We start from the raw sequence: 25,735 nt of genomic DNA on the forward strand, positions 1-25,735 counted from the left end.
GGTGGAGTCCCCGTCATTGCTAACAGTGGCAAATTGTTTTAATGAAAAACACGGCAGCGAACAGTAAAAAGCTTGGTTGCAAACTTCGAAGCAGCTAGGCCTAGCGCAGCCGCGGTGGTGGCTATGGCTGCCAGCGGATCTGTGTGCGGGAGCGCCTGTTTGAAGCGACGAAATAATCAACATGGTGGCAGTGATGGAGTTGATCAATGCTGTTTCAGACCAGCAGTAATGACAAAAACTCTGGAAAATTGGACGGCAAAGGGTTTTTGCAACCGAAATTTCAGACGTTTTTACACATTGGCTCTAGGGGCACCATGGCAGTGCCGCAAAGGCATTCGAGTGATCGGTCGTTTACTGTACTTATTTTTCTAAACTGGTGCAACCCACGAAACACAGGACCTTTTAAAAATGTTTGGAATGACTACAAACGGCTATAGATGTCTGGGTCAACGATAAGACTGAAAGTAGAATTTCTAAACATAACCTAAGCACCTGGAATGTGCTAGTATATATTCTATGTGTGGTAAAACCCACTACTGGTGTCACCAGAGTCAATTTTGGTAAACCAGGGTGTCTACCAAGTTGACATTTCCAAATTCCCTGAGTTTTCCAGGTTTTCCCTGAGTGCCTTTGCAAAATTCCCTGAGTGACACAGAATTATGTTTTATGTCAACACGGGCTGAAACCATGTCGCCCGATGCTGTGACTCTCTAGTAAGCATATGAAAAACAAAGGAAAAAAACTACTTCATTGAGTTTGAATACTAAGGAATGGTGTTTATTTTATTCAAAAACAGAATAGAAGGGAGAGGTTAGTAAAATGCACAGCAAATAACATGTGTTAAAAAAAATCGCAAATGGAGTCAGACATTCTCAAATACAAATGCAAATATTTTCGAATACGACCTATTTTTATCAACTGATAGCAAGCTCACGGGTATGAGGCCCGAACTTTGTCACAGTTGAGATTCTCTCTCAACAGCTCGTAAGTCAACCTCAACTGTCCTGACGTACTCTCTGCCCGCGCACGACACCTCAGTGTTGTGTTTCATTGCTTTAAAGAGTTTGTTTTGGTTTGGATGAGGGACACCTGCATCTAGGCATCAGCGAACACTTTGTCTTTTGAGTTCAAGCTCCTTCAAAACAGCGGCATCATGCTTCCTTCCCCTTTCATTCCTCAATGCGTAGGTCCTTTTTGTTCTTGTCCTCCTTCCACCACTCGTTCAGCCCACGGACTATTTGAACCATCTTCTTGGTCATTTGCACAGTCCACGTCCGAAAAGTCGGCCAGTTGGAAAAAATAAATGCATGTCCTTTTCTGCCCTTAGGGGCTCAAACCGCCCCAGGCACATTCGAAAACACTCTGAAGGCCTGTCGGTACACGTATTAGGCATATCAGTGCTCGTACTGTGACGGGAGATACAGGGTGCACGCGAGTATAATTAAGGAATACATACTGTGTCCCGTGGCAATAGCCCCTTCCCATGCTTGTTATGCTTTACTGCAATACTCTTGTGTATGCTTCACCAAGTAACACTTCTGTACAGAGGCGAAGCTGACTCTCGGGAACCGGCATTATGCAACACACCGTGCTTTCCAAGCTTCTAAGCCAATCGCGAGGACCACAAAGGCGGAGTCGGTGGCATTGCTGACAGCAGCGAATCCTTTCAATGGAAAACATGGCACCCAGTGGCAAGAAGCTTAATAGCGAACATTGAAGCAGCTAGGTCTAGCGTTGCTACGGGTGCCAGCGCATCTGCATGCGAGAGTGCCGGTTCGAGGCAGCGAGGTAATCAAAACAGCAGCGGTGGTGGCTTTGATTATTGCCCTTTTGGACCTGCGGTCACGGCAAAAAGCGCTGGAAAATCGGACAGCGAAGGGTTCTTGCGTCCGAAATTTCAGACATTCTGATACATTGACTCTATGGGGGTGCGTAGTGGTGCCGTGAAGCTGTGCAATTATCGGGCATCCGAAAAGTCAGTCGCTGACTGTACACTGGCAACTCCTCCAGCCGACAACAGGGCGTCAAAGACAATACATTACGATTCCTGTCTCTTACTCAAGCCAGCATTACCACGACTTTCAACTCTTTCAATAAAATTACAGGCAATTTTCCCTGATAGAGGCACAAATTCCCCGAGTTTTTCCAGACTAGTGAAAATCCCTGAGAATTCCCGGTTTGTAGACACCCTGGGTAAATGCATTCGCAACGTCTAACTCAAAAACTATGAGAGATCTTTTTGTTTAAATGTGCATAAAATGCCAAACAGCATGTTAAAAGTGCGGTGACCATTGGCTGCCACAGACAAATCGAACTCATAGGAAGCAACCTAATAAGTTGGCTTTAATGTTGAATAATTTCACGCTGGAACTTCCAACAATCAAGGGCGTGTTGTCATTTTCCACACAAGGCACGCACACAACGCCTGGAAACTATTCTTCTATGCTTGCACAGCAGGAGCGAAATGCCAGTGTCCCAGTGATCATCAGTGATAATCGTGACAAGAGACCGCGAAACGAGAGGAGGACGAATTGTCCTGCTAATTAAAGACTGCATATTGTTCAGTATTCTCCCGCATGTCACTGAGTCGAAGCTATTTGGATTAAAACCAAACTTAATAATCGTACAGTGTTCGTTGGTGCTATGTACAGATCACCAAACTCCCCAGTGAATGAGCTTAATAAACTAAGAAACCTTATGGATGCACACCTAAAGCACGAAGACAATATTATTTTATTAGGAGACTTCCAACCTTCCTGGAATTAATTGGTGGACACTTTGTGTAGAGGGGCATGACGTCCCTAATTATGAACTACTTGAGATCGCTTTCTTTTTATGATTTGACTTAGGTCGTCTCAGCTTGTACGCGTGTGGGTCCAACTACTTCTTCAATCCTTGATTTAATATTCTTATCTGGTTGGTTGCTCCCATTTGTTAACATGTGTGAAATTGTTGGTCTTCCTGATCATAAAATGGTTACGATGTCACTAGACGTGTGTGTTAATATCATGCGCGAGAATGAGAAACTTCTGATTCCAAACTTTAATGCCGCCAATGACCTGGCAATACTGGAACATCTGGAGCAGCCATATTATTCTTTTTTGGAGTTGTGCAGATCATCTGGTACTACTGAAGAACTAGAGAAATTTTTCCATGATATGACAACGTTTTGCATACAACATTTCATTCCTGAGCGTTCTAAACGTGCAGGAAAAAGAAACCCCTGTGTAACTCAGGAAATAATACACACTAAAAGAAAGCTTAAGCGTATGCGAAAGGCTTGCACCCTCCGTCTTAGTATCGAACAGAAACATAACATTCATCTTTTAGGTAAAAAGCTCCGGCACAACCTGAAGACGTCTAAAGATAACTTTTATAACTCAACACTGAAACGATTTCTCAAAGAAGCCCCAGATAAGTTTTGGAGGTACTTGAACCTAACGGCTAAGTCGTGTAGCATGCACACAGACAAAAGTAGCCAGGATCAAGCGGAAGCATTTAACTCTTTTTTTTTTCCTCAGTTTTTACCATCGATGACGGTATCTTGCCTACCATCAATGAGTATGCAGACAGACTTCCTATTCAGAATATCAAGATTACAGAAGAAGGCGTTTTCAATCTGTTGCTTCACGTTAATATAAAAAAAAAGTCCCGGTCCTGACGAAATCCCCAATGAATTCCTTTATAGATATGCCGAATGGACACCCAAGTTTTTAACACTAATTTTTCAATCATCCATTTCTAGTGGCTCGTTTCCCACTGCCTGGAAGCGCGAAAAAATTGTGCCCATACATAAAGGTGGTCCAACCTCTGGCACTAGCAACTACCGACTGATATCGCACACGAGCACCTGTTCTAAAATGCTAGAACACATTGTGTCAAAGTATCTGCTCACCTATTTAGATGAATATAAATTAATTTTTCCAGGTCAACATGGCTTTCGCAATGGATTGTCCACCATCACTCAGCTTATTGAACTTGTACATGACCTTTCTAGCACAATTAATGCCCTCGGCCAAACTGATATAATATTCTTGTACTTTGCAAAGGCCTTTGACAAGGTGTCCCACAAAAAGCTTTTGCTTAAAATTATTGTTACCTTCAAAAATTCTTCCCTTACACGGTGGTTCACTTCCTACCTTGCGCATAAAGAACAATACATTCCACTGGGGCATCAGCAATCCAGTTTATCTCCCTTGGTATCTGGAGTACCCCAGGGTGGTGTCTTAGGGCCCCTTTTATTCCTAGTTTTTATAAATGATCTGCCAAATGACATCACTACCTAAGTGAGAATGTTTGCCGACGACTGCATGTTGTACAAGAGAATAGAGTCACCAGGTGATCAGGCCGACATTAATCTAAACTTACAGAAAATTAAGAATTGGTGCGATCGGTGGCAAATGCAGCTTAACCCAACTAAGTCTGTTTTTATGTTCATTTCTAGAAAAAAGAATATTTTAAATTTCTCATACAGTATCAACGGTCATGAACTTGCTCGAGTTAAACAACATAAATACCTAGGTCTTATATTTACACCCGACTTGCGTCGGAATCTTCACGTAAATGAACTTTGTGCAAAAGCTAACAAAGTATTGTGGGTGTAACCTGCACTGTGCCTCCCCTGAAATTAATATTTTAGCTTACAAAACCTTGCTAAGACCCATAATTGAGTGCGCAAAAATAGTATGGGATCCCTACACCCAAAGTAGCTGCCTAAAACTAGAGAAAGTCCAGCACCTTACTTCTAGGTTTATATTTAACAAATACCGCCATTTTCACTCTCCAACTGAATTATGTAAACTTGCAGAGCTCCCACCTCTGCAAAATCATACAGAGTATGAAAAGCTCAAATTCCTGTTCTTAGTAATTCATAACCATGTGAAAATAAGATACAACAAGTACTTCCAAATCAAGACACAGGAAACATCACGGCACAGACACATATGTATATACCTCTTTCCACAGTGCACAATGACTGCTTCAGGTATAGTTTTTTTCCCAAGGCAATTCAGCAGTGCAAATCTTTGCCTGATTCAATTGTCCAAATAAAATAAGTTAATGCATTCTTGGAAGCAATACATTGCCTTATGTACCCTGATGCACCGTGATGTTCTGTACTAATATCATCATCATCATTTATTTTCCCTTAAGGACCCCTGTCGGGGTATTACATAGGGAGGGGGGGGGGGGGTACAAAAGATAAGGATAGAAACACAGATATGGTTACAATTTCTTACAAAACTCAGCCTGTGGATTCGTATTAAAACAAAAAGAAAGAGAGAAAAGATAAGCGGCACACTTAACAGAATGCCAAAGCAAATCAGCAGAACAGTCACAATGTGACACGGCAATCGCAAAACAATGAAGGCACAGTAGGGTCATTATAAGGTTAGGGTTTCAGGTGGTCACTAAGCAGCTGCTTGAAAATAATGGGGTTGCGCTCACTGACAACTCTATCTGGTAAATTGTTCCACTCTGCAATGGCGCTAGGCAAAAATGATTGATTAAAGGAAAATGTTGAACCATGCAAGCACTGGATGCTGCAAGAGTTAAAAAGGCGACGAGATGTACGGGTTGGTGAGATTAGAAGCCTTCTATGCAGTTCAGGGAAGTTATAATAAAGTCGCTAGAAAAGGCACAGTTTTGCAATTTTCTGATGCAACACCAATGATTCGAGTCTTGGAGATGATTCAATTGCACTGACACTTTCTTCCCGGCTGTACCTGGAAGTGATGAATCTAGCGGCACGATTTTGTATTGATTCTAATGTATTAATTAAGTAAGCTTGGTGCGGGCTCCAAATAGCTGAGGCATATTCAAGTTTACTTCAAATGAAAGTTTCATAAGCTAGTTTTCTTGTGGATGAGGGGCACAACGCAAGGGTATGTCTGACGTAACCAAGTGATTTATTGGTGTCGGTAGCCAATTTTGTTATATGGTCGGACCAGGTCAACTTGCTATTAATAGTGATACCAAGATAATTATACGATTCAACGGTGAATAGGGCTGTCTAGTTTAAAAAGTATGGGTGATCCTTGTTAGAGTGTTTACAGGATACCTGCATAACTTTACATTTGGAGATGTTAAGTTTCATTAGAGAGTTGGAACACCAGGTTTCTAATAAATGTAAGTCTTTTTGGAGCATTACATGGTCCGTTGGGCCTGTAAAGCGACGATAGATTACGCAGACATATGCAAAAAGTCGGATGTTGGATGGTATGCGTTCGAAAGGTTGTTCATGAAGATAAGAAAGAGAAGGGGGCCGAGGACGAACCCCTGTGGTACTCCGGAGATGACGCTAGCAGTGGTTGAGCAATGATTTTCGACAGCTGTGTACTGGAATCAATTAGCAAGAAAGAACGGATGCATGAAAGTGCAACAGGGTTGAGACCGAGGCATGAAAGTTTGGCCAAAAGCCGCTGATGGGGAACACAGTCAAATGCTTTGGCAAAGTCTAGGTATATGAGGTCAGTTTGAAGTGATGAGTTTAAATTGAGGTGAAGTTCAGTAATAAATTCAAAAAGCTGTGTATCACATGACAAACCAGGCCGGAAACCGTGCTGACTGTGAAAAAAGAAGGAATGATCACCAAGATGACATGCTATTTGCGAATATATTATATGTTCCAGGAATTTACAGGGAATACTCGTTAGGGAAATGGGGCGATAATTGGAAGGATCAGAGTGGCTGCCTGACTTATATACCGGTACCACTTTACTAATCTTCCAGTCATTTGGAAGTGAACTGCGTATCAGCAATGGACTGGGTAAAAAATGGTGATATAATGCATTTTCATGCATTATATGCATCTCGTGCATTTTAATGCATCTTCATGCATTTTGTCCTTTTGCCATTTTGAATTCAAGCGTCGGCACGATTGCTTGAACTGTATGTTTTTATGAATGTACTTGTATGTTCCCACCCTGCTAAGATCTTGTAAAAGATCGCAGTATCTATAAATAAATAAATAAATAAATAAATAATATATGGTGATATATAATAAGTAATGTATATATAATATTATGCTGATCACTGAGCACTGAGTGGTTGTCTCGTGTTGTCTTCCTTCGTCCGTCATTTTATTCAGTGCCTTCGTTGTAATCAAGGTGATGCATCATTGTTGTGATGTATTGCCCAAGCCAATCAGGGTCACATGAAAATATATCAAAAGTGATTGATCCAGCCCTAGAAGTGTTGCTTCAGGATACTTCTTTATCACCACTTCTTTGCATGCTACCTGCTTACCCTGTACTATGTCATGTTTAAGTCTGAAAAAAAGGCAACAGCTAGACAGTGCAAAATGCAAAACTTGCTTTTGGTTTAACAATATAAAATGCGATTTACCTTTTTACCTTATCATCATTTACCTGCAGAATGGATAACTGCTTTAAACTAATTATATTGTTAAGCAAAAGCTACAGGAAGAACAGAGGAAGAGGAGAACGAAGTGCGCTTGTCATTGCAGTGGCTCGGTGTCGGCGCGGCCCGTTTTCATCAATTCATCTTTAAATAAACGCACCCCATTGTAACAGTTTTGGTGGACGGTGTGGGGTAAAACAACGGCGCCCCTGAAGAATGACGATGAACCGCCCGCAGAAGCGCAATCCGTGGAGCTTCACCGAATTGCCAGTCTGCCACCACAGATTGCTTCCGACAGTGACAACCCGCCACCTTCTTCCAGCTACCCAGGGCAGCCCTACATCAAACCACGAACCTTCGCCGGAAAAGCCAGGGAAGACGTGGACAGACGGCTCAGCTTTTACCAATGTGCAAGTCAGTTCAATGGCTGGAATGCCACCGCCCAGCTTAACAACGTTGCCTTATTCCTCAAGGGAACCACGTCTGTGTGGCTTGAAAACCACGAAGAAAGCATGATGACGTTGGGAAAAGTTCGTAGACAAAATCAGGAAGTGCTTCGGAGATCCGGCAGCTAAAAAGAAGCGTGCAGAGCAAACCCTAATGCAGCAAGCCCAAGTTCCTGGCAAAACCTGCACAACGTACATCGAGGAAGTGCTGAAGTTGTACAAGGCCCTGGACCCTCAGATGACAGAAGAGGACAAAGTTGGTCATCTTTTAAAAGGGATCGCTGAGGACGTGTACCAGTTCCTCATCGGAAAAGAAAGTCTGGACTCCGTAAGTGACATCATTTGGCACTGCTGTACATATGAAGGCTTGAAAGCTCGACGTATCACACTGAAGTTCAGCCGCCTGGCCAATGTAGCTAACGTCGCCAGTGCTGATGTGGTCCTAGCTCCATCCGACCTTGCGTCAGTTATTCGCTAAGTGGCGCGAGAAGAGCTTGACCGACGTGAGGTGGCTTCCCTCTTGACTCCATGGGCTCGAGAGCCCTTTTCTCACTGCGACTTACGTGAGATGTCCATCAGCGCCACCTCCACAGACGCCTAAACTTTGCTCCTCGTTCAAGAGCACCAAATCCTACTATGAATGCGCATCCCAGTTATCAGTTCCACGATGGTTACTCACCCAGACCACCTGCAGTTTCTCAAGAGTGGGACGGCTGTGCAAGTTATCCTGCTACTGACAATTTCGGTGTGTCCCGCGGGCACCCCATCTGCTTCCAATGCGGTATTTGCAGTCATGTCGCCAGATTTTGTCCTCATCGCCGTTGCACGTCAACGTCCCATGAGCGACCGCGCACTCTTTATTGGTGTAGCAATCGGGACGACGACAGGACACGCTGGCCTTCTAACTCTGATAGCAGGACAAACCACCAGGTGAATTCCTATAGCGACTCACTAGCTTCTGTGCGGAGCTTGATGCCGCCACCTTGACGCCAGTGCAGGTCTCCATCTCCGTGAAGCTGTCTCACGTCACTGCCGCCAGGAAACTAGGCGCACGCGCGCGACCAATGGAGGTGAGGTCCCTAGTCATCAGCTACACGCCCGTATGCCTCTGCCAGTCACCATGTGTCATAACAAGATTCGTATTTTAGTGAACAACATTGCTACGTTGGCCTTAGTGGACACAGGAGTGAGTGTCTCCGATTTCAGCCTGGATTTCAAAACCTGACTAGGCCGTAAAGTAATGTTTCTCTGGGATAACGCATATGCATTTCGTGCTGTGAGTGGAGCGTTTCTCCGACTTATTGGAGTGTGCACCGCAAAAGTTTATTTCTTCGATAAGGTGTATCAAGCCGAATTTGCAGTGCTTGCTCAATCCACTCACAACGTAATTCTTGGCCTCAATTTCCTACAACAGTGCGGTGCCACTGTTGACTGTGGGCCTGGCGTTGTGCCGCAGTTAGTGAAAAGCAACTCAACCGTGGTGACGGTTTCGCATGTATCGAGCTCTTCCTGTCTCCTCTTGCCCACCAGCCTGCTACCTGTTACCTGCAACCTGCTACCACACTCTCTCGTCGTCATTGAAGATGCTGTCTTACCGGCATGTTCCTTCTCCAGAGTTCGAGTTGCTGCTTGCAGGGTCAACGCCGATGCATTTGATGCAATTGTTGAGCCTGTGCCTTCGATGGTTGTGAGGAAAAGTGTGCTCGTACCTCGATGCATCCTCTCTGTGGCCTGCGGAACAAATACACTGTGGGTGTCAAATTTAGCCTCCCAATCTGTTGTGCTACCCAACGGTATGCGACTTGCCTCTTTTGAAATGGATACCAGTCTCAGCATAGGCGCTTTAACTGATGATACATCACACGAATCCCAAGAGCACGGGGCTGACCATGGTGTCCCTGAAGACTCGTCACCTTTTTTATAATAATCAACAAGTTACTGTTTTCAGAGATGCGTCAAGCCCTGGTCAGCGTCCTTAGCAAGCATGCGTCATTATTTGATTTCGCGCAGAATGCTAACAAAGTTCGCGTTTCAACTACGCGGGCTCGCTACAGGATCGACACGGGTCCGCGCATCCCATCAGGCAGAAGCCTAACCTCATGTCCACATCAGAGGGCAAGATCATCGTTTAACAGGTCGACGACAAGCTAGCAAAGGGCGTCACCCAAGATTCCTCTAGCCCTTGGGCTACGCTGGTCATCCTCGTGAAAAAGAAAGATGGGTCCTGGAGGTTTTGTGTCGACTACCGGCGTCTCAATTCTGTGCCGAAAAAGGATGTATATCCACTTCCCCGGATCGATGACGTTATCGACTGCCTTCATTCTGCATCCTTCTTTTCATCTGTAGACCTCCGATCAGGCTACTGGCAGATACCCGTGCATTCATCTGACAAAGAGAAAACTGCTTTTGTGACCCCAGATGGCTTGTTTGAATTCAACGTCATGCCGTTTGGCTTGTGCAATGCACCTGCAACATTTGAAAGGTTTATGGACACGGCACTGCGCGGCCTCAAATGGGAGGTTTGTTTGTGTTATCTAGATGTTGTAGTTTTTGGCCGCACTTTTGCAGAGCACAACCATCGTCTGGACGTTGTTCTGACATGCCTTGAACAAGCTGCCATTACCCTCAACTCCAAGAAATGTCACTTTGGCCAAAGAGAGGCACTAGTACTTGGACATCTAGTCGACCAGCAGGGGGTGAGACCAGACCCACAGAAGGTCGCTGCAGTTAGCGGCTTTAAACAACTGCAGTCACAACGCGTGCTGAGGAGCTTCTTGGGTCTTTGCTCATACTTGCGCCGTTTTGTGCCCAACTTTGCCGATACTGCCTACCCTCTGACTTCATTGCTGCGCAAGGATAACCCTTTCACGTGGACAGCAGATTGCGATTCCTCGTTTCGTAAACTGAAGTTCCTGCTCTCTTCCTCCGTTCTTCCCCTAGCTTTTGGGTAACAATATTTTGCAGGAAGGTTCTCAGACATGTTTAACAAGTTGATAAGTGCCTTTTTAGCTGCAAAACACCATATTTAATTTGAAGCCTGACTTTGTCGGAATCTGCTCTGCGATTTAATAACTATATGCCACGAAATATGCTACTAATTTTAAAAATCATTCCATACGTACCTTAGGAGCCCCAAAATTTAAGAGAAAGGTGTGCTTAAATTTATTTTTAATGTGAGGCGAACTTCTTATTTGACACATATTCCTGACTGAAGTTCCAATTTGCACATTCTCGTTTCCTCCCTCGCCTTTTTTCCCTCTTCTGTACAAATATTGCTTTCGTGTGTTTGCAAGAACTGCTGTGTTGAGACACAAGAACCTTCCTGCGTGGCCTGTGACAGCATGCTTTTGCGGGCAGTCAGCGCTCTCCTACGAAGGCTGGCCTGCTCTGGAAGTAGCGACAATCATCTTCAAGATTCATGCATGATCACCTTTGCTGCTATTTGTAACTCTTGCTAATTACACTTTCTACATCTCTTGTAATTTATTAGGTAACAAAGTTTGACTTTATTATTTATTTATGAAGGGTGTAGCGGTGGCGTAGAGGTAGAAAATCCGCCTCGCGTGCAAGAAGACCATGGTTTGAATTCCAGTGCTGCGCAATCTACCACTAGATTAAAAAAAAAATCTGCATGTTGATGAAATTGCATAAACAGGCCTGGAGTGTGGCCTGATCCCGGTGACCAGAACCAGTAACACACTCCCTCATCAGAGCACAATTGGCCACCCTGGTGCAGTACTTGGCCACAACCTCCTATATGAACACAACAATCAAACCCCGGCCATCAGTCCCCAGCAGCTGCAAAGCAACTGACCACGGCAACGGTCAGACCTGCGATGCAGCAGAGGGTGCTAAGAATCCGTGGTTCCGGACAGGCTGCCATTGGAATCTGAGCCTGGCAACGTTTAACGCTAGAACGTTATCTAGTGAAGCGAGTCTAGCAGTGCTATTGGAGGAATTAGAGGGCAGTAAATGGGATATAATAGGGCTCAGTGAAGTTAGGAGGACGAAAGAAGCATATGCAGTGCTGAAAGGCAGGCACATCCTGTGCTACCGGGGCTTCCTAGACGAGAACTAGGAGTCGGATTCTTGATTAATAAGGATATAGCTGGTAACATACAGGAATTCTATAGCATTACCGAGAGGGTGGCAGGTCTAGTTGTGAAACTTAAAGGGACACTAAAGGTTATTATTAAGTCAACGTGGATTGTTGAAATATCATCCCAGAAACCTCGAAACGCTTGTTTCGTGCAAAGAAGAGACTTATTTTATGAGAAAATGCGTTCTGAAGCGCCCGCGTACCTCTAGCGCAGTTCAAATCACCTGCCCTTCGATCGAGGAGTATTGACGTCATGGTCTCATAGTGAGGTTGCGCCTTTGGAGAGTAAAACGGCTCCCGCAGATGGCGCTATGGCTTTTCTGCACAAAACGCAAACGCGCGGCCAGAAACAGAGCCAAGACAGAGCCGACAGCAGCGCGAAAGCAGAACTATGGTGGCTAGCAGAAGGGACAGCGCACGACGATAAGCTGGCTCTTTATTTTATGACGCAAACTTCGACGGTCGTTGCAATGGATGACCCTGACAACGACACATTAGCTCGCGATGCTGGGCTCGAGTTCAGCGATTTAAGCACTGATGAACGTGACCTGATGTTGAGGGTTCGTGCTGCTGGCATCGTTGCGTACTACTACGATGACGGCCTGCTTTGAAAGGCACTTCACGCGACTTCAGTAAGTCGGCGTTGAACTCGTAATCCTCTGGACGAAAGTGCAGCGAGCATACTACGTGATTTTTCGGCTCTATGCCAGTGCGCTGTGGCAGATCGAGGTACGCCAATTAACCACTTTGAACGGAGAGGTTCACTCGTTGGCACGCAGTGATAAGTAACGTTGGATTCGCCGCTGCAACTGCCCTTGGCCAAGTGCCGCGGACCGTTCGCACATCCCACGACATTACATGGACGTGGCATTCTCGCCGCTTGTTCCAAATGCAAGTTTCGCGATCCAGCAGGACCACCGCAGCACGACGCGATAAAGAAACAACTGAAACTCCAAAGCGCGCGCGGGGCAAAGTCGAGCATGCAGAGTCGAGCGAAAACGAAACCTTTCGATCACCCATACTACTCAAGGGTAACGTCAAAATGTTATTTTTTTTCTTAGAATCGAGTAGAAGTAGACAAGTAGCACTTTCTTCCGTCTTATAATCTAATGAAATTATCTTTTTAATACGAGTAGTTGAGTACTAGTCACATAAATTATGATGAGGAGTGCTTTCGTCATCAGGCTAGTACCGGAATGTCGCTGGGGGGTCTCAAATCGTGTCGTGCATTTACAGTAAAAGCTCGTTAATTCGAACCGCAAGGGGAAGCCGCTTGAGTTCGAGTTAACGAAAGTTCGAACTAACGAAAGTGAAGGAGAGCAACAGTATACTGCGATTTGGAAGCAGTAGGGCATGTCAGAAAGCGATGGCGTTTGCTGCGGGCACACGCCATCTCCAAGTCGAAGCTCTGGGTCCGACCGTGCCCCACCACCAATGTCCGCCGAAACGAACGTTAGCCGAGGCTTAACACCGTCACAATGAATCGCGATGGCCGCTACCTCCTAATCTGAAAACAGAGGTGCACAACCGATGAAGACTGCCGAGACAAAGACGCTGAACATGTGAAGGTGGCGAAGGCCCTGATTCGTTGGTTCTTGATTGCAAGCGCAGCTGCGACGTACTTGATTCGCTGTGTTTTGGCACTTGCCGTGCCATCTCCGCACAACATTAGCAGCTGTACAAGATTTGTTAAGCCTCCGAGATTCGCAACGGGCAAGAAGTCTCGGAGGTTACGTAGAACGGAGAGGCGGCAGCCGCCGCTGGCTTCTGGCTGACCCCGCACAGGTTAGATTTTTTTCCGATTTTGCCTTCTCTCGCCCTTCTCTCCGTTTCGGAGGCAATACAGCCTTGTGTGTAGGCAGTAGGCGTGTTTCTCTGGCCGTGTGCCAGGCGAGCATAGTTCGAATTATCCGTGAGGGAACCTTCTCGCGTTCGAATTAACGGACTTTTTTATACATAGACTTCTGTGGAGCTTGGCCGGACCAAATCGTACAGTTCGAATTATCCATAAATTCGAATTATTGAAGTTCGAATTAACGAGCTTTCACTGTACCTCAATTTCTCGGTTACTAAAGCTCTGTTCACAATTATATTGACGCCTTAGACGTTCTAGAGCATTGCTTTATCACTTTAACTTGACTTTTTGGTAACCTTTAGTGTCCCTTTATTAAGAGGTATAAATTGAGGGTCGTACAGGTCTATGCTAAAGTCCCTCAATAATTCCAAAGTAGAGAAAGGCATTGATCCAGCCAACGACGCCAGCGATAGGCTGATCGGTGACATGTGACCTTGCTCCGCCCCTTTGCCACTATGAAAGTTCCTGCACACCGGGCGAAGTGCACCCGGTTCGCCTGTTGTGTTATGCACATTGCTGCTATATTTTCGTTCCGGGAGGGCCGAAATGCCTTGTTGCCGTGCGGTTGGGTGCCAAAACTGGATGAAGGATGGCAAGAAGTTATATTGCATCTCACGCAGCAACCAGAACCTGAACCAGAAAAAAAGTATGGTTGCACAAAATTGGACAGAAGGGCTTTGAACCATCGGTAACTGCACGACTATGCGAGGAAAGTAACATAGAGTGATACGAAGATGCGAGAGAAAGTATACACGTGTTTGTGCAGAGCTGCAATAGTATTTCATTCGCACGCATGAATGTTTATGGGCGAAGTTTGTGGGTATTATTGATTTTAATGCATTATGAACCCGCTGACTTAGCAAGTGTAGTGTGACCTGGCATGCAAGTAAATAGTGGGGCAGAAGCGCATTAATTCACTCACAAATGTCCGCATTGCGTTACGTGCGATAAAAAATCACCAATTTCATCAGCGAATTCTACTTTTACACTTTCCTGTGTTTCTGCATGCACTGTTAACTGCGCTTTACAATATGACCAATAAGTCATTTCCAACTCTGCATATCCTAATCGTATATTGTGCATTGCATATGTGAATAAATATATTCCTAAGTGCCTGCATTACTCTGCTTTTAAAAACAAATACTGCATAGCCACTGCTACTGGCCATACAATAATAAAGTATAATACAATATATCAGAGTACATTACATACACATGCGAGCTCGTTCCTTCAAAGTTTCCCTTACACTCAAAGATGTTTCAGTAATCGGCGATGCCATTTTACTGATGAAAAACACACAACTGCAAATTAACATAAGAAAAATGCCAGAAGCGATACACGGATCACCAGCAAAACCCAGTGCAGTAATAGCTAGGCTAATCCGCGTGCATTTCCTATAAGGGCCCTCTAATTCTTACGGGGCTTTAGCGGTGCACGGGGGCGAAAAGGCATAAACACAACAATGCGCATCATGATTCAAGTTCATGTGGCGACGTCTCACGGTTCACAGGAACAGTCAACCGCATTCACACACGCGCACTCACTACGCTCGATGTAGGTGTGCCGCGAGATTAGATTGTGCTGGCAGCCCGAACATGATCGAGGAGACTCGCTGACACAATCCATACCACCACTTCAGGATGTTATGACAGTTGCACTGGCTCGTAGCACTAAGCCACAAAACACAACAGTCGTCGTGTAATCGCTACACGACAGACACGCTCAGGGGCAAGAAGACTGTTGGTGCACTCGTTTCCACACACACACAGGATGTTGTTTAGTCACCGTGAAGGTTGGACGTTTCAGCGACGTTATGACGAACGGTCAAAGCGACTGTCAGCCTTTTTTACACTAATTATTCGTTCAAAGTAACCTTTTTGTGTACGTAGCACACTTACAAGCAAATCATAAGAAGCCAGCAAACACTGACACCAAGGAAAACAGGGGAAATTACTTGTGCTTAATAAATGAAATAAAGGAACGATAAATTAATGGAAATTAAAGTGGATGAAAAAACAACTTGCCGCAGGTGGGAACCGAACCCACAACCTTCGCATTTCGCGTGGCGCCGCGGTAGCTCAATTGGTAGAGCATCGCGTGCGAAATGCGAAGGTTGTGGGTTCGGTTCCCACCTGCGGCAAGTTGTTTTTTCATCCACTTCAATTTCCATTAATTTATCGTTCCTTTATTTCATTTATTAAGCACAATTAATTTCCCCTATGTTGTCCTCGGTGTCAGTGTTTGCTGGCTTCTTATGATATGATAAAAATCGGGCCCCTCGGTTAACCCCCTTTCTTCTCGTTCATTACATAACGAGGGTCTCGAATCCAGCAACATTGATGCCTTCAGGTAGCATATGTGGGTTTATTTACCAGTTGCCTTCACCCAAAAAGATCACGTTCTTGTGACGCCTGCGGCAAAAATGACGTTCCACGTCCACCGCCAAGGTCTGTGAGTGGCGGCGCTGGCTAGCACTCCCAGGGTTCTACTAGGACACATAAAGACCCAAGAAAGTGGATGGGAAAATGGCGCCGCAGTAGCTCAATTGGTAGAGCATCGCACGCAAAATGTGAAGGTTGTGGGTTCTGTTCCCACCTGCGGGAAGTTGTTTTTTCATTCACTTTAATTTCCATTATTTATCGTTCCCTTATTTCATTTATTAAGCACAAGTAATTTCCCCTATGTTGTCCTTGGTGTCAGTGTTTGCTGGCTTTTTATGATATGACTAATAAAAATTGGGCCCCTCGGTTAATCCCCATTCTTCTCGTTCACTTACAAGCAATGAAATTCACAGAGGAAACGGGATTAAGCGCAAGCCATCACCAAGGCTCGCGCGATGATTGAGCGCAAACGAACGAAAAGTAAACATGCGTAATCAAGGCGATCAAGCACTCATTCCGCTCACTTGAGCGTTTTTTTTTTTTTTTTCTGTGCTCATTTGAAATTAAAGGACTAGATTTAAAAGTTCGGGTCCTTCTTTAGTTTTTCACCACAGTCAGGCAACAGCAGGTTTTATTTCTGCGCGTGTGCAGATATATTTTCACCTCGTGAATGCAGCGACGCCGCAGTTTAGCTTGGGCGCCGTCTGCTACAGGAACTTCCTAGTTAGCGCGCGCGGCAGATGTCGCTACATTATTACAGAGGGACCTTAGTCTATGCTCCTAGATCCAGTCATGATGACCAGGAAGTCGAAAACTTCTATGAAGAAGTGGAATCGGCGATGGGTAAAGTCAAAACAAAATACACTATACTGATGGGTGACTTCAATGCCAGAGTACGCAAGAAGCAGGCTGGAAACAAGTCAGTGGGGGAATATGGAATAGGCTCTAGGAATAGCAGGGGATAGTTATTAGTAGAGTTTGCAGAACAGAATAATATGCAGATAATGAATACCGTCTTCCGCAAGCCAGACAGCCAAAAGTGGACGTAGAGGAGCCCGAATGGCGAGATTAGAAATGAAATAGACTTTTTACTCTGCGCTAACCCTGGCATCATACAAGATGTGGACGTGCTTGGCAAGGTGCGCTGCAGTGAAAATACGATGGTAAGAAATCGAATTAGCCTAGACTTGAGGAGAGAACGGAAGAAACTGGTACATAAGAAGCCGATCAATGAGTTATCGGTAAGAGAGAAAATAGAGGAATTCTGTATCAAGCAACAGAACGGGTATTCGGCCTTAACTCAGGAAGAGGACCTTAGTGTTGAAGATATGAACGACAATCTTACGGGCATCATTAAGGAGTGTGCAATAGAAGTCGGTGGTAACCCCGTTAGACAGGATGCCAGTAAGCTACTGCAGGAGACGAAAGATCTGATCAAGAAACGCCAATGTATGAAAGTCTCTAACCCTACAGCTAGAATAGAACTGGCAGAACTTTCCAAGTTAATCAACAAGAGTAAGACAGCTGACATAAGGAAGTATAATATGGATAGAATTGAACATGCTCTCAGGAACGGAGGAAGCCTAAAAGCAGTGAAGAAGAAACTAGGAATAGGCAAGAACCGGATGTATGCATTAAGAGGCAAAGCCAGCAATATCATTACTAATATGGATGAGATCGTTCAAGTGGCTGAGGAGTTCTATAGAGATTTATACAGTACCAGTGGCACCCACGACGATAATGGAAGAGAAAGTGGTCTAGAGGAATTTGAAATCCCACAAGTAACTCCGGAAGAATCAAGAAAGCATTGGGAGCTATGCAAAGGGGGAGGGCAGCTGGGGAGGATCAGGTAACTGCAGATTTGTTGAAGGATGGTGGGAACATTGTCCTAGAAAGACTGGCCACCCTATATGCACAATGCCTAATGACCTCGAGCGTACCGGAATAATCCTAATCCATAAGAAAGGGGATGCCGAAGACTTGGAAAATTCTAGACCAATCAGCTTACTGTCCGTTGCCTACAAAGTATTTACTAAGGTAATCGCAAATACAATCAGGAACACCTTAGACTTCTGTCAACCAAAGGACCAGGCAGGATTCCGTAAAGGCTACTCAACAATAGACCATATTCACACTATCAATCAGGTGATAGAGAAACGTGCAGAATATAACCAACCCTTATATATAGCTTTCATTGATTACGAAAAAGCGTTTGATTCAGTCGAAGCCGCAGCAGTCATGGAGGCATTACGGAATCAGGGTGTAGATGTGCCGTATGTAAAAATACTGAAAGATATCCACAGCGGCTCCACAGCCACCGTAGTCCTCCATCAAGAAAGCAACAAAATCCCAATAAAGAAAGGCGTCAGGCAGGGAGATATCTCTCCAATGCTATTCACGGCGTGTTTACAGAAGGTATTCAGATACCTGGATTGGGAAGAATTGGGGATAAGAGTAAATGGAGAATACCTTAGTAACTTGCGATTCGCTGATGATATTGGCTTGCTTAGTAACTCAGGGGACCAATTGTAATGCATGCTCACTGACCAGAGGGAGAAGGGTGGGTCTAAAAATTAATCTGCAGAAAACTAAAGTAATGTTTAACAGTCTCGGAAGAGTACAGCAGTTTACGATAGGTAGCAAGGCACTGGAAGTGGTAAGGGAATACATCTACTTAGGACAGGTAGTGACCACGGATCCGGATCATGAGACTGAAATAATCAGAAGAATAAGAACAGGCTGGGGTGCGTTTGGCAGGCATTCTCAGACCATAAACAGCAGGTTGCCATTATCCCTGAAGATAAAAGTGTATAACAGCTGTGTCTTACCAGTGCTCTCATACGGGGCAGAAACCTGGAGGCTTACGAAAAGGGTTCTACTTAAATTGAGGACAACGCAACGAGCTATGGAAAGAAGAATGATCGGTGTAACGGTAAGGAATAAGAACAGAGCAGATTGGGTGAGGGAACAAACCCAAGTTAATGACATCTTAGTTGAAATCAAGAAAAAGAAATGGGCACGGGCCGGACATGTAATGAGGAGGGAAGATAACCGATGCTCACTGAGTGTTACGGACTGAACTCCAAGGGAAGGGAAGGGTAGCAGGGGGCGGCAGAAAATTAGGTGGGCGGATGAGATTAAGAAGTTTGCAGGGACAACATGGACACAATTAGTACATGACCGGGGTAGTTGGAGGAGTATGCGAGAGGCCTTTGCCCTGCAGTGGGCATAACCAGGCTGATGATGATGATGATGAAAGTTTGACTATGTCACATGATGTGAAGTAGATGTCTTGCTACATTTTCACTTGCAATCATGTTTTATGCACTGCAGGAAAAACTCAACATACAGTTCCGGTAACATGCAACATGCAAAGAATTCACTAATGGGTGGTATGTATGCCAAAGAACTGGCCATTATTTCTGCGGTATGCTATACAAGCATATAGTGATACCATACAAGGAGCACCCACAAAGTTAAGTTACAATTTACTTTTAAATGAGGCATGGACATCAGGAAAAAAATTATATTACCAGATAGAGTGATGCACAGTGTTTTTCCAGCTATGAACTACCCTTTATTTCTTAAGAATTCATTGTAGCACAGCGTTGCTTCGTATACTGGTGTCATGCTATCCTGCCGCCTGTAACTGAAACCAGATGATGTAACTTTTGCCTGAACCACAGCATCCATGACAAAATGTTTCCCTGTTAGAAACTATTTAAGTTCGGTGGAGACCCAGCAGGGCAAAGTTGTGTGAACAATGACGTGTTTCATGTAGAGGTGGCATTCTTGTTTCAGTCAATGCGCGCACATTGGCATGATATCAGCAAACAATACAGGTCCTGTTTTATCTTCAAAATAATTCTGACAGGTGGCATTAAATTGATTGGTCGAAGTAAAATGCACTAATTGACCAATCAGGCTGTACTACACTATTCCTATAGTTCACATCTGGAAAAACTACCTGTGCATCACCCTATTCGACAATATAAACTTTTTTTTCTGATGTCCATGCCTCGCTTAATATAAAATGTAACTGTCTGCAAACTTCGTGCTACTGTAACAGCTGCCACAAAAATTTGAGGGAATGTCTAATAAAGGTCTTCAGTTGTTCTTGTCAAGCTGTCCATTTGCGCAACATTAGCAGGGCTTACTGAAGTACTTCTAGACGTCCACAGCTACAAAATGTCGTATCAAGACAGCTACTAGATTCTGAATTAGCCATTTAAGACATCTTTTAGACATCAAGTAGCTGCTTCTAGGTTTCGTGGGAAGCAATTCAGAGAATTTATAGCAAAAGCTCATGCTGCGGGTACAGCCCAATTAGAATTCTACAGTTGCATGTCCCTAGAATTAAAATTTAGGGATAATTTAATACCAATTATTACAAAAATGTCCACCACTTCCAAGAAGCTGCCTCTTATTTTAGTCATTCTGAAACAGCTGGCCCTACACAAGGCAATGGAGAGGCAACAATGTGAACCAAGCGCAGGAGGTGGCACATTACGCCGCACTCACTTGAAAGCCACAATGTTGGGGTGATTGAGTTTCCGCAGGTGGCGGATGTCAGTCTCGGCCAAGCTGGTGACCTTCTTGACAGCCACTGTTTCATCATGCAGCTGGCCGACAAAGACAGCACCTTGGGCTCCACTGCCCACAAACTGGAGATGACCGATGGCCTCAAAGGGGATCTCCCAAGTGTCCCCCCCTGCACACAACACAATAATTCTATAGACTCAGTTCTAATAGTCACTTCAACGAAAATCTCTACCCCAATATTTGTTAATTTTATCAAGAGAGAAGGTGCAAGCTGTCAAAAATCAATGCCGGTCAGAAATAGACTTTTCATTTATTTGTTATTTTTCTTATTGCCAAGCTACGCTCCAACATTTCATTTTCACGTATAACAAAATCAAGGCATTTCTGCAACCAGAAGAAAACTGTGAAAACTTGAGGTATGGTAGCTGTAGAGGTTTCATTTTCCCAAGTTTTGCCCTGGTGAAACAACAAGCAAACCCTGGCCGAGTCAGCACCAGCTCATTCTACACCTGCTGAGGTGAAGGCTACACTTCCTACTTATGATAGGCTGACAAGAAAAAGAATGTTGTTTCACTGTATCATGGGAAAAAAAAAAAGAACATGGCCAAGTCTCTCAACAGCAGTTACTGTGCCCCGACACTGTTGCGGCCATGGACATGTGCATCAACAAAAGCTTTGAAGAGGTTTTACAGGAGCTGACCGTCCTTAACTTTGAGACCACAGAAGAATCAAAAGAATTTCTGGAACACAGACAGCTGAAGCCAAATCTTGTCATCATACATTCATTTCTGTATAATAAATTTTCAAAAATAAAGCATTATTATAATTATTATTGTCATTGCAGTGCAGAAAAGAAAGCCCAGTTAGAGGAGGAAGCTCGAAAGACTGGTCGTTGCATTCTGGCCAAGTTTAACGCAAATTCATGGGTCACTCTTTTGGATCCATCTGTGGCAAAAAGTTACACCACTACAAAAAAATACTTTTTCTACTGTGCTTTCAGAAATGAGCTCAACATATAACAGTTTTCAGAAAATGCCTGGTTTTAAGGTTTAAAAATTGGCCCAAAATTTACATATAAATACTGGCACATAGGTCAGTATCCTGCCTAAAGGTAAGCTAAGTTGCAAAAAAACTATTAACATAAAAACCTGAATATTCTGATAGTGGGATGTTTCTGTGCTTGCTTCCAGGTCTCGCTGACCTTATGGTCTCACTGGCATAGCATGCAGGCCTAAGCAAATGTGTTGCCACATCCACTTTTGTGATGGTGCTGCCTCGCCTCCAAGCCATGAAATAAGGCACACAGAATAATGTTTTGGGATGTCAATATATTATGTAAGAGATATTAGGCTGGTCAAATATGGGATATTATAGGTGGGTTTCTACACTATCTTCTAAATGCAACTAATTTTCCACGTGTGCAATGCATTAGCGATGCAGAAAGATAAGTAACTGAATTGAATTCTGGAGTCGCATGTGCCAAAACCACGATTTTATTATGAGACACACCGTAGTGTGGGATTCTGGATTAATTTTGACCACCAGGGGATCATTAGTGTGCTCCCGATGCACAGGACGTGGGTTTTTGCATTTCACCCCATCGAAATGCGGCTGCCGTGGTCAGGCTTTGAGCCCGCGAACTCATGTTTAACAGCGAAACACTATAGCCACTAAGTCACCGTGGCAAGTGCAAAAAGACAAAGCACATTAGCTTTTGCAGAGGTCACATCTTCCAGCCATGACCTTTGAGCAAAGGATTGCACTACATCCTCCTTCAGTTGCCAATCTCATTCATCAGGTCTTCCCATATGCAGTTATACAGACAATCCAGGATATATCCAGCTCGAAGGAAAGTGAAATAGTTAGATATGTATCAATCATTTGAAATATAAAATATGCCTATCTGAAGCTCATCCAAGACCTCTACACATCTCCGACAGTTTTCCAAGATTGTGAAGTGCGGGAATTTACGAATTTGCTTCTCCAAGGCCGTGTCGAATGCATAAAAGTTTACTTAATTTTTGCACACGAATGTTACAAGTCACTCGCACTGTGGAATGGTCTTTGATATACTGACCACATCATCAACCTGTTTTCATGTCCACTGCAGGACAAAGGCCTCTCTCTGCGATCTCCAGTTACCCCTGTCCAGCGCTAACTGATTCTAACTAGTGCCCGCGAGTAGCGGTATGAGTAATGAGAGTAGCGGTATGAGCTCTGTGTCGGACAGTCTTCCGATTCATTCGGGAGCGAAATTTTCCGCATATACATACATACGTATGTGTGTATGTGCGTGTATGTGTGTGTGTGTGTGTGTGTGTGTGTGTGTGTGTGTGTGTGTGTGTGTGTGTGTGTGTGTGTGTGTGTGTGTGTGTGTGTGTGTATATATTCATTTTCGCGGGTTTCTGTTTGTACGATTGTAGATCACGTACATGTATTCACAACTGATAAATTGCATGTATTGCAAGTGCAGAGGCAAAAGGGACGTCAATGTATAAGCAATGCCTAACTGATCGCAGACACTTACGCTGTAGCTTAAAGAAGGCATCGTATAAGTGCTTTCTAACTACAGAGCAAGGCCGCTTCAAAGGTCGCCTATTTTACGTTTTGGCAGCCCGTCTCACCACTGAAAATTTGCCTTTGAGAGAAAGTCTCTGTCAATGCACCCTCCTCACATCCAACGTCTCAGCCTTGTGCAGCGCATCAGTACCAGTTCTGTCTTGTTCGGAAAGAGTTCTCCAATGCGTAAGACTGGCAGCTGAGGCCATGAACTGTTTGGTGTACCTCCCTCCATACGCGGCTAGTAAATTTATGAAAAGCACTGAAAGTTGCCTTTTTCATTTTCTTATTTTCTTTTTTTTCCCACACTACTTAAGTGCTGTCCAAATTCGCCGAAAATATATTGTGTAGCCATGTTAATGGGCACTTGCATATGGGAGGCTCCGAAACCACGATGTTAGAACCACTAAGAAATACTATGCCATGCCACCTGCCGCCATCAGCGAAACCAGTATACGGCAGATAACTTAGGCATGTTTTCTGGCATTTGAGATATACTAAACTGACTTTAACTGACTCTACCGACATGCCTCACGCTGACTTTCTAGTGAGAGCCCCCCCTCCCCCCCACTTAAAAAACAAAAAACAAATTTGTAGCGCTAAAGGAAGAGAAAAAAAGTGACGTGAAGGTTTGCAGCATCACGCAAACAATAAGAAAAAATAACGTAACAACAACAGTTGCAAAGTTCAAATAGAGATTTTCGTCAAGTAAAAAAAAAGGTTGTAATTTGCATCCATTTATTTCTTCTGCATTTACACTTATATTAGTTTTCCAGAGTTTCCATTCATACTCCTGTAGATCACGAGCATGCAGTTGCCATGGTGAAAGGTCATCGGTACGGCTGTCTAGCCTAGCCTAGCCGAGTTCACGGTCGCCTGCACACGTCAGATTCCAGAACATTAAGCCAGAACTGTTTAGAAATCATCCTATATGGAGCGATCAGGAAAACACATCTATTGCGGATAAATCAAAGAAGTCTTTAGGCACGTAGGGCCCTCTAGGTTGTACTTGTTGGAGATAAGGTAGCCTCGCCGCCTACGGGATTATCTGACATAACTATGTCGAATGCTCAGTTGCCATGGTCGGAAGTTCGAATCCTTTTACAGTGATCTCTCTCTTGAGCGAACTTCAAGAGACCGAAGGAAATAGTTCACTTAACTGAAAGTACACTAAACTGAATATTCACTAGACCAACATAAGACATGGTATACAGAGTCAAAAGTTTGAAGTGAAATTCATGGAGCAAAAGACAGTGTTAGTAGTGTTAGAAATGTGTGAAATTGAATTTGTACATATCAACAAGTACAAGGTTCATAACAGTTATAATGCTGCCTTTCTCACTTAGAAAGAAATCTGTAATCTTCTTCTGCACTAGCACTTTTAAAGTGCAGGAAGTAACAAAACTGTCCAAAGAGTCAATGTTTTTGTACACTTCTTCTGGCACAGCTTGCTGTTGAGACACAAAGTCTCTCAACTTTACAATGTACCCTACAACCTCCGCTAGAGTTATAGGGCTTGAAACTGGCTTGGCAGTTGCCTTTTCTTCATCTTCTTCGCCTCTTCTTCGAAAGAAAGAGACGACGACCATGCCACGACTAGCCGGTAGGAAAAAAAAAACACACCACGTGGCTTGTGGTGTGACAGATCGCCGCTTTGCTCTGGCGGCGTTGTAAGCGCCAGTGATGTTACTTTGTTCATGGCCTCTGAGATTACATGCTTGCTCGTTTTGTGCGGCTAATCTCGGAGGCCATACCTAGTTGCCGTTCGTTTTCCGCGCCGCCACTTTGCCCCAGGGGCGCTGTAGCGCCAGCGACGTTACATTGCCGCTGGAGCGGCGGTTCGATGAGGCCGGGCATCGGTTCTGATCGTAAAAATAAGCCTTGGTCCTCTGAGCGAGTTCGTTAAACTGAAATATTGACTGCTGCGAAATTCACTTAAGTGAAACATTTTTGCATAGAAACTATAAGAAAACTGCCGGGGATTTTTAAAAAGTTCGTTATTCTGAAATATTCAATAAACCAACGTTCGTACAACTGAGAGTTTACAGTATAAGCTTTTTTTGTTTTTATTTCGCGATGGTGAGGTGAGGAAAGTGCACATTAGGCGTATGTTTTGGCACCGCAGCTAATATCTTTAGGTTACGTGTCAGACACCCTGGCGAACCTCCTACTGCAATGCAAGAACACCCGAGCAAGCATCACAGTGACAAAACTACTAGCAGCAGACGCAGACTTAAACCTCCTCACTGAAACGTGGGAGGCTGCGATCTCCAAGCCGGACCTGGTTGACCAGCGCGAACTCGTCGCCTGGGCCCGGAGGGCGATCCAAGCCAGAGGATTCCTGGAATAAGGGCTACGAAGACACGGACTAAAAGAGGAACATGCACAACAGACATGTTCCTCTTTTAGTCCGTGTCTTCGTGGTGCTCTTTTCTTCAAGTATGCAAAACCAACTCACCCACATCAAGCTTCTGCTGGAATAGAAACCCTCCCA

General features: G+C 44.3%; 1 protein-coding gene across 8 annotated transcripts in view; it reads right to left on the bottom strand.

Annotated features, from left to right (window-relative positions):
• LOC135921907 (mitogen-activated protein kinase kinase kinase 13-like) overlaps positions 1–25,735 on the bottom strand; it is a 548,581-nt gene that overhangs the window by 390,851 nt on the left and 131,995 nt on the right. For all 8 annotated transcript variants that reach the window (XM_065456319.2, XM_070531441.1, XM_065456318.1 and 5 more), the window contains one exon: positions 20,662–20,851. In XM_065456319.2, coding sequence (XP_065312391.1) covers positions 20,662–20,851 — 190 coding nt within the window. The remainder of the gene's footprint in view (positions 1–20,661; positions 20,852–25,735) is intronic.

Source organism: Dermacentor albipictus, chromosome 1 (assembly GCF_038994185.2).
Source record: "Dermacentor albipictus isolate Rhodes 1998 colony chromosome 1, USDA_Dalb.pri_finalv2, whole genome shotgun sequence".
In the NCBI taxonomy this organism is placed as follows: domain Eukaryota; kingdom Metazoa; phylum Arthropoda; class Arachnida; order Ixodida; family Ixodidae; genus Dermacentor; species Dermacentor albipictus.